The sequence below is a fragment of the Pygocentrus nattereri genome, chromosome 1 (assembly GCF_015220715.1).
Source record: "Pygocentrus nattereri isolate fPygNat1 chromosome 1, fPygNat1.pri, whole genome shotgun sequence".
NCBI classification, from domain to species: Eukaryota; Metazoa; Chordata; class Actinopteri; order Characiformes; family Serrasalmidae; genus Pygocentrus; species Pygocentrus nattereri.
The window spans coordinates 31113203-31123037 of record NC_051211.1 but is presented as its reverse complement, the minus strand read 5'-3'; the positions used below and the strand labels follow the sequence as shown (position 1 = coordinate 31123037).

General features: G+C 40.8%; 1 protein-coding gene across 1 annotated transcript; it reads left to right on the top strand.

Annotated features, from left to right (window-relative positions):
- The first annotated feature begins 5495 nt into the window (after positions 1 to 5495).
- Positions 5496 to 9377, top strand: rps16 (ribosomal protein S16). The gene is made up of 6 exons (XM_017709114.2): positions 5496 to 5582; positions 5675 to 5726; positions 7088 to 7189; positions 8097 to 8193; positions 9011 to 9058; positions 9180 to 9377. The coding sequence occupies exons 2-6, from the start codon at positions 5679 to 5681 to the stop codon at positions 9323 to 9325; spliced, it is 441 nt and encodes a 146-aa protein (XP_017564603.1). The 5' UTR covers positions 5496 to 5582; positions 5675 to 5678; the 3' UTR covers positions 9326 to 9377.
- Positions 9378 to 9835: the final 458 nt, after the last annotated feature.

The following is a 9835-nucleotide window of genomic DNA, read 5'->3' as shown; positions in this document are numbered from 1 at the left end:
TGTAAACAGCTATTTATTTTTATGGTGCTTATCACAGTTTATTGCATTCTTTCTTATTAAAATGAACAAACTAAAATTACTATTAAAGTATAACTGTTCTGAATTATTTTTTGTTCTCAAGCCCCCAAATGTTCATAAAGAGCCCTGACAGGGTGTAGCCTGTCTCCACACCTCCAGCACCAGGGTGATTAGTGGAAGGTGTGAAATGAGGAAAGAACAGTGCAATGAAGGGAAGAAGAGGAGAGAGAAAATGTAGGGAGGGGGAAACAGGAACAAAACTGGACCACATTTTAGAGGACTTAGAAAAGAGAAAGAGAGAGAGAGAGAGAGAGAGAGAGAGAGAGATGAGGGCCTATAAAGATATTAAAGATTAGATATTAGATATTAGAATCTAGCTTCTTACTGGTTAAAAAAATAACAATTGACATCAAGCAGTATGTCACCAACAGTACACATTTCCCAAATAACTGTCCATATGCTGATGGAACTATTTAAACCCATTGGTATAATATATATATAAATATAAAATATGAAAATACTTGTAATGAAATAATTTTCCCTGGTTAGGCAACCAAAAACCTGGACAATCCAGGAAATCCTGGACAGGTGGCAACTCTAGTAACCAGTGGGTGAAAGCACAAGATAAGTGTTTCTAATAAAGTGGCCAGTGGGCGAAAGTACAAGGTAGGTGTTTCCAATAATGTGGCCAGTGACCTGAAAAACAAGGTGTTTCTAATAAAGTAGTCAGTGAGTGGAAGTACAAGAAAGATGTTTCTAATAAAGTGGCCAGTGAGTAAAAGTATAAGACAGGTGTTTCTAATAAAGTGGAAAGTGACCTGAAATACAAGGTGTTTCTAATAAAGTAGTCAGTGAGTGGAAGTACAAGGTAGGTGTTTCTAATAAAGTGGCCAGTGAGTAAAAGTATAAGACAGGTGTTTCTAATAAAGTAGTCAGTGAGTGGAAGTACAAGGTAGGTGTTTCTAATAAAGTGGCCAGTGAGTGGAAGCACAAGGCAAGGCACTTTACTCAGTTAATACACAATGTCCACCAGTGGATGGTGGACATTGTGTATTAACTGAGTGTGACTACAATGCAGGCCCCGCCCCCTGGGTGGTAATACTGTAATGCAAACATTTTAGGACACATCACACACCCGGAATGCCACACATGATAAAACTATCTTGTCCAGATAAGTGATTCTCAAACCATTCCTCCATTCCTGTGGAACCTTCCACAGTTTAGATCTAATCAGCTCCTAACACAGATGTGTTCGAACAGAAATGTTGACCCCCCCCCTCCTCTCCCCTCCCAGAGGACCTGTTTGAGGCCACTGATCTAGGTAAATTAGGTAACACTGTACATGCCTGTAGCCAAAACCAATACTGAATTTCAACAATGAGCTTCAGGCTTTTTATTAGAGTTTATTCCTAAATGCACTAAATCAGATGCTCAGGATGCTCAGGATCTTCTATGAGTCTGTGGTGTTGCATGCTGGGGAAGCAGGCTGAGGGTGGCAGATGCCAACAGACTCAACAAATTGATCCGCAAGGCCGGCGATGTTGTGGGTGTGGAGCTGGACTCGCTGACGGCCGTGTCGGAGAGGAGGACACTGTCTAAGCTGCGGGCCATTATGAACAATGGCTCCCACCCACTCTACAACACGGTGATGAGACACAAGAGCTCATTCAGCTCAAGACTCATCGTACCAAAATGCACCACAGAGCGCCACAGGAAGTCATTCTTACCTGTGGCCATCAAACTCTATAACTCCTCCCTCAGTGTGTGATTCACAAAACTCAATACGAAACTGTTCATATGTGCAATAACAACAATTGTGTGTGCAATAACTCAGAGGGACACTAACTTCATTTAAATAATTTAAATAATTGTAACTGCTTCATACCTGATGTTTCATATTACTATCACAATCACCGCCACCTTACTGTATTCTCAAGTACTTAAATCTGGTGTACATACTGTAAATTCTCTATATTGTCTTAAATTATTAGTAAAGTGTTTATTTTTACATAAATGGCTGCAACTGTAACAACTGCAATTTCCCCCTGGGATCATTAAAGGAATCTGAATCTGAATCTGAATTTCCTTAATGAAAAGTACTTGTTAAGGATGAAGGTTATGAAGGAAAACCTAAACAAACATTTGTGACCCCTCATCTAGCTTCTTTGGTTCTACTCTGCTGTCTGCAGGAGCTGTGGCACACTCTACAAGGTAGGGGTTTCTAATAAAGTGGTTAGTGAGTAGAAGCACAAGGTAGGTGTTTCCAATAATGTGGCTAGTGAGTGGCAGTACAAAACAGGTGTCTGCAGAAACTGTGGCGCCCTCTAGTGTTGCCTTCATCATTCATAATAAAAACAATGACACATTCGCCTCTGTTGTAATACGTCGGTGAAGGAAATTGTATTATTAAATAAAAAAATATTTTTGGGATATAGTGAAGGACACTAGAATTATTGCTGGAGAATGCAATTTGAGAAGCAAAGTAGGGGGATTTTCCATTTTCCACACAGAATTAGCACTGAATGAGAAAGGAGCACATGGCCTAGAGCACTGTATCTCATTGCTGTTCCTGTAGTTAACATCTACTGCACCTGTCTGGGTTTTCCTGCTCTAACACTCCTTACTGTGCAGACGGACTTGGCTAATGCGTCACTGTGACTCAGCCGTAGGAAAAACATGGACTTTTAGAGTGCTAATGAAACAATTTCCTATTTTTAAGCAGAACTAGTTTAAATAGGAGGTTATATGTCTTCCTATAATGCAACTTCAATTATGATGCTATGGATCAGTCTGTTCAAGCTGCACTGGCCACCTGTATCTTCCAGGGTTTTAAAGTTCTGTTACTAATTTGTGGAACTCAATTCCACCTTCCATTAGACAGCCAGGCTCAGCACACACTTTTAAAAAACATTTGAAAACATCTCTCTGAAACAGCCATGCATATCATACAACAACAAAATTTCCTCACTTGTTAGTGTGTGATGTTTTATGCAAACTGTGTCTCAGTCATGCTCTGTAGCCCAACTGCCCTCACATACTTGAGTGGTCCTGCTTTTGAGTTGCACTAGGACTTCATTTAAAGGATCATTACCTAAAGCTGTGACTCCATATTAACACAAATGGAATTTTCTATTTTCAATGGAGCCGAACTAATTTAAATAGGAGAACAGAAGACACTGTGATCTAGCTCAGTTTGTGATGATTCAGTCTGTGGGATTTTCTCTTTCTTTACTTTTCTGTTTTGTCTTTATGCTGTTGTGTGCTGTTGTTCACCTCAGGTCTCTAGCTGGGTAAGCCTCAGTTTAGTCAGTCACAGGCATGTCTGTGGTGGTGTACTTTCATTGAACTTCCTCCCTCTCATACATCCCATTATACCTCTTCTGTAAGATGATGTGACTCCGTTATTAAAGGGCTCCTACCATAGAAACCCAGTATTGTATGCGTTGAACTGATGGCTGTCATAAATCTGTGTCTACTGCACTTTGTTGATGAACTATATAATGTTTAGCACATAAATGGCCCATATTTTACATTTTTCATTTCCAAAAAGTTGGGACACTGTGCAAAATGTAAATAAAAACAGAATGCAATGATGTTCAGATGATTTAAACCCTATATTTCATTGACACTAGTACAAAGACAAAATATCAAATGTGGAAAGTGAGAAATTTTATTGGTTTTTGAAAAATGTATCTCCATTTTGAATTTGACGCCAACAACACATTCCAAAAAAGTTGGGACGGGGCAGCAAAAGGCTGGTAAAGATGTGTAATGATCAAAAAACACCTGGTGGTTAATTGGCAACAGGTCAGTAACATGATTGGGTACAAAAAGAGCATCCCAGAGAGGCGAAGTCTTTCAGAAGTAAAGATGAGGAGAGTTCACCACTCTGTGAAAGACTGTACAATCAAAGAGTGCAACAATTCAGGAATATCAGGAATGTTTCTCAGTGTAAAATAGCCAAGAGCTTTAACTTTTCATCATCTATGGTACATGATAACATTAAAAGATTCCAAGAGTCTGGAGAAAACTCTGTATGCAAGGGACAAGGCCAAAAAACTGTATTTGCTTGCCATGATCTTTGGGCCCTCAGAAATACTATGCAAAATCACCAGATCATGCAGAGTACCAAGTATCAATATTTTAGTTTTTTCTTCATTTAGTTGTAGAAAATGTCAAATCTATGGAAAAATACCTGACACACTGGTAAGTCTGTCAGCAGAGTGTTGATTTTCATAAGAGCTTGAAATGTATAACTGCATGTCATCAGCATAGCTATCATTATTGATATCATATTTCCTAATGACATCACCTAGAGGAAACAGACCCTAAAACCAAACTTTGTGGGACCCCACACAGATTTACCTGACAGTAGAAATCCAACAGTTATTTTTCACCATTTAAGCATAATTCAGTGTATAAGATGTAAATAAAGTCATTTGATGTGAAATGCTCTGTTCTAGAGTCAGGATCATTCACAGTGGTGGTATATGTGATAGGAACCAGACGTCTGGGGAGCGTAACACCTTTTAAGGCTCCCTTACAGAAACTTATTATGGGAAATGATTATGAAAAGTATTCAATGATGGCTTTGACCGTTAAACATTTTGACCTAAAATGTATACATAACTTGTGCAGGGCAGAGAGGGACCTGCATGGTCTGGTGGTTTTGGATAGTATGTAACATAGCTACAGTTGTGCAGTTGTGTGTTGTGCTGTGTGTATTTGTGTGCGTGTTTTGTTGTGTGAGTGTGTGTGTGTTCTGTTGTGTGTGTGTGTGTCTGTGTGTTCTGTTGTGTGACCGTGTGTGTGTTGTGTGTGTGTGTCTGTGTGTTCTGTTGTGTGTGTGTGTGTTCTGTTGTGTGTGTATTTGTGTGCTTTTTGTTTTGTGTGTGTGTGTGTTCTGTTGTGTGAGCGTGTGTGTTGTGTTGTGTGAGCATGTGTGTTGTGTTGTGTGTGTGTCTGTGTGTTGTGCTGTGTGTGTATTTGTGTGGGTTTTGTTGTGTGAGTGTGTATGTGTGTTCTGTTGTGTGAGTGTGTATGTGTGTTCTGTTGTGTGTATGTGTGTGTGTATGTTCTGTTGTGTGTGTGTGTGTGTGTGTGTGTTCTGTTGTGTGTTGAGCTGTGTGTGTGTTCTGTTGTGTGTGTGTGTGAGAGAGAGTGTGTGTGTGTGTTGTGTCTGTTGTGTGTGTCTGTGTGTGTGGTAGTTAGGTGTCAGTACTGAGTCTGTGTGCGCTGTGTGTTGTGTTGTGTGTGTATTTGTGTGGGTTTTGTTGTGTGAGTGTGTATGTGTGTTCTGTTGTGTGTATGTGTGTGTGTGTGTGTGTGTTCTGTTGTGTGTTGAGCTGTGTGTGTGTGAGAGAGAGTGTGTGTGTTCTGTTGTGTCTGTTGTGTCTGTTGTCTGTGTGTGTTGTGTCTGTTGTGTGTGTCTGTGTGTGTGGTAGTTAGGTGTCAGTACTGAGTCTGTGTGCGCTGTGTGTCTGTACAGTAGAAGAAGCCTGCGCCCCTGCAGCAGTGCTGGGTAAACCCCGCTGCTCGGCCTTTTTCCGCGCGGCGCTGTGAGGGTGCGTTCGAGCTCCGGTCACTCTCAGACTAATTTACCGTTTATCACGGATTAAACCCGAAAACTCACCCTGTAACTCTCGTTTCATTACAGAACCATGCCGGCCAAAGGACCCCTACAGTCTGTGCAGGTCTTCGGACGCAAAGTGAGTAAAAAAGATGCGCAGAGTGGCTGAAACGTGCTGGGCTAGCCTGTTAGCCGCTAATCGGTTAGCTTGCCGAGAGTCTCTCTCCGGGAGGAGAGTTGAGTCCGCGCCGAGCGCTAGTTTTTAGGTGATCACCTGTTAAAGTTGCTGTATATGGTGTGATTGTGGCCGCGTTATGTAGGCAAAGCGACACTGACATCGCCGCTCCTACGGGCGTGTAATCTGGCGAGGATGGACGAGGCTCGCTTTATCTCCTGACTCTCCGGCTAAGTGTTCGAATTCTCCCGTTCCACCTTAAACGGTGCAGCAGTTTCTGTTACAAGTCCAGGCGGCAGCGTGTAGTTACTCCGCCGTTTAAGGTGGAGTGGGAAATTTCGACTCAGCGGCTGAATAGTAAGCCGTTTTCAGCCTCGTTGGGGCTGATGAGTGGGCACATTTAGTGAAACTCCCTACTTAAGTAGATTTTATTGATCTAATCCGTTAAACCGTCCGAAGCCGAGTCTGTTCGAGGAGGCGACTTTTTAAAATACAAGTTAAAGTAGCCATATAGATAAGTTTCTTTGACTAACGTGTCGAGTGACCCACATGTTGGCGGCTGTTCGGCTTCTTTCGGTGTGTATCTCTCTGAGCCTGTAACGCATCAATGTTGTTACTTTCCTGAAAGAGAATGTCAGACTAATCGCTTCACTTCTCCAGATCCCTGTTAGATATAGATATAAATGTAAGTAAACGGTAGATAATCGCCTGACTGACTGACTGATGCAAGCACTCATATGGGGAATATTAAGACTCTGCTCATTAGCCATAAATTGAATACCCACCCAAACTGGCTAAATGCCTTTCGTTTCTTTACTTATCCTCATCCTGTAGTATGGGGCTGATCTGTGGTCCATGCTTTATTAATGTGGGCTGGTTTTGCCTGAAAACAGGATCAGGATTCTGTGTTTATGTAGCTCTGGGATTAAAAGAGAATCTGATGTCAAGTCTGATGTTATGTTTTTGACAACTTTAAAAGTAGCGTTTCTGAGATGCTCTGTCGAGAATAGTAACGCTACATGTATAAATTTAGGCTGCTACGGTAGCTGAAGTATATGGTAGCTTAAGATACAAAAGTGTGTATATACACCATTACACACCATATGTTTACGCATGCGCACAGTTCAAAGGTGTCTGTGCATAGACTAAAACTGTAGAAGACCTCAGATTACTTGTAGAAATGTACACATCATATTTCAAACAAGAACATTCAAAATGATTCTGAATTCAGTGTCAAACAGTGGCTAATGACAGCACCTATGAATGATGCACTTCTTATGAAGTGGTAAAGTTTTTGATTGTTACTTGTCTAACATCTTTTCCAGAAAACAGCCACAGCTGTTGCCCACTGCAAAAGAGGCAATGGGCTGATTAAAGTGAATGGCAGACCCCTCGAGACGGTTGAGCCAGCTACTTTGCAGTACAAGGTGAGTAAGGGGCAGGATGTCTAGTCTTGTCCGCAAAGGGCCTTCGTGGTTGTACACTTTGATTCATAGTGGCGACCACCTGATCAGGTATCGGGAGACTGAGACTAGTTGATTATTTTACTGATTGATGCAGAGTCAAGCGTAGTTCGGCAGGATTGGAAGGGAAATCTCTATGTCTACAGTATAAACAGTAAGGCTTTTGACTAAAGCTTGGTAAAAAAAAATTTTTTTTAAAAAGCTGCTACTTGTGTTGACAGTTCATGAACGTGAGCTCTGTGGTTTCCTGTCAGCATGGCAGTGTTGGATTGCTGTTTCATTGCTCTTTGCCATTCCAAGGATCTGCTGTGTCTCTAAGTATTATGTGGTCCTAGATGTTGACTGAATTGTAGCAATACAGTGCATGTACTTTAATTAGGAGGTGCACATGTGCTGGTTGTCTTATTGATGCTTAAACTTTTGACAGGTTTGAAAGAGTATTTGTAGATTGTTTTTAATGTAAAGTTGTTAACCTGTTGTCAGCTATTTTGTGTGTAAGACTCAACTTGGACTGTCTAACACAATTTAAAATTCACATAAAGATAAGACTGATTTTTAGTGGGTCATTTTTGGGTAGCTGTACAGTTTTGTCCAGTGAATAAAACCTAACTGGGGAGCTGAATGAGCTTTGTGATTGAAGTTAAACCACAGGCCTACAGCATGTATGTGAGACTAACCATCTTAATCATGTCAGTTAATCAGAATGAGTGACAGACATGCTCAGTAAGACCACTTCAGTTTTGTGAAACATGCATACAACAGCAGACCATCTTGATCACTGAATTGTTGTATGTTGCTCTAGATAAGAGTGTCTGCCAAATGCCTGAAAGGTAAGGTATCTGTAGTAACCAAGTGTCCGTTTGTTTTTCAGCTGCTGGAGCCCATTCTGCTGCTGGGAAAGGAGCGTTTTGCTGGCGTTGACATTAGAGTCCGTGTGAAGGGCGGTGGACATGTCGCACAGATCTACGGTACATCACACTCTCTGTTGCTTTCTGCTGGTTAGCTGAATGGAGCTTGACGGACATGAAAAATGTTGTGGCTGATGTTCAGTAAGGATATCTAGTGCCATCAGTCATCTCAGTTTTTGTGTTTATTGCACTCTGGATAAGCAGAATGTTTAGGCAGTGCTGGATTTCTGTGCTAAAGTAACTTTTTCAGGTATCTGATTATTGGCTTATTAGAAGTTTTTGTTGATGTTAATAAAATCTCCACGATATCATCCAACAGCTTTTGGCAGAGCTCGAATCCACAGTATTGTAGCCTACAACACCAATCAGAAATACCCATTATTATTGGGCTGATATTGGAAGTTCAGGCAATCACATCTAGTACCTTCGTGGCCTGTTTTTTCCAGTGCACACAATTAGGCTGCAGAGAGAAAACTATAGTAGACATGCATTCAGCTGTGATTCAGGGAAATGGAAACAACCTCTAGTACCATCGATCTAATAAACAATTTGACAACTGAGAATTCCCTTGATCTAGGTAGCCTGGAATAGCACACTTAACTTTAGCAGATCTGTCGGTAGAGCTATAAATGCTCACTGCACTTTTGTGTTATAGTTTAAATTTTACCCAAAATCATTCGTTTTTATTGCTATCGGCTCTGATACACCAAAACATAATTTTTTATTTTATTTTTTTTTTCTTGACCATAAACCAAATAGTTTATTGGGGTTAGTGTTGCTGATGTAACACGTCCTCCTGCCTCTGTATGGATAACTTATATACTTTTATATATACGTCTATATGCTCTTTAGATTTAATGTCTTGTTTCACTTGCAGCTATTCGCCAAGCCATCTCCAAAGCCCTGGTTGCTTACTATCAGAAATGTAAGTTGTCTCTGGATGTTTTTTATTTTTTGAAAATTGTAAGGATTTTTTACATTGTAGTTGTTAATTGCAGTGTCCTTATGTTCTTTCATTAACTCTTTCTCTGGATTTTGTTTTTCAGATGTTGACGAGGCGTCTAAGAAGGAGATTAAGGACATCCTGATCCAGTACGATAGGACCCTCTTGGTTGCGGACCCACGTCGCTGCGAGTCCAAGAAGTTCGGTGGTCCTGGAGCTCGTGCCCGCTACCAGAAATCCTACCGTTAAAATCTCTGTGCATATTTCGTACAATAAAAACAAGGAGAAAGTCATACCCTGATCGTTGTCTGTTCTGAGTGTAATCCCGCTGTAGATGTGCACTCAGTGAGTGTGAAGTGGTGACTGAGTGGCGTTTGTTTTACGGTGTTGAATAAGAACCTGTTAGATATCGCTGCTGTCGGAAGAAAACCTTGTATCTCCAAAATAGTAACTTTACAGGAGAAGGAAAAACATACTTCACTTTAAATGTAAGTCAATGGAACCAGAATTTTCCCCCCATGTCATTTTGGGTCATTTCCTTTAGGCCACTCATCATAAAATACAAACAATGTAAAGAGTAACAGATACTTTGAGATTGTCAAAAACAGAAATGCCAAAAAAGGATACACAAGGTTTTCGTCAGCAACAATGTATAGCATAGAATACAAAAGGATTGGGAAGCAGAAAGAGCAACGAATTGATTTTAAACGACTGCATAGACGTGTTTTACGGGGTCATATGACATTTCAATGATTAAAA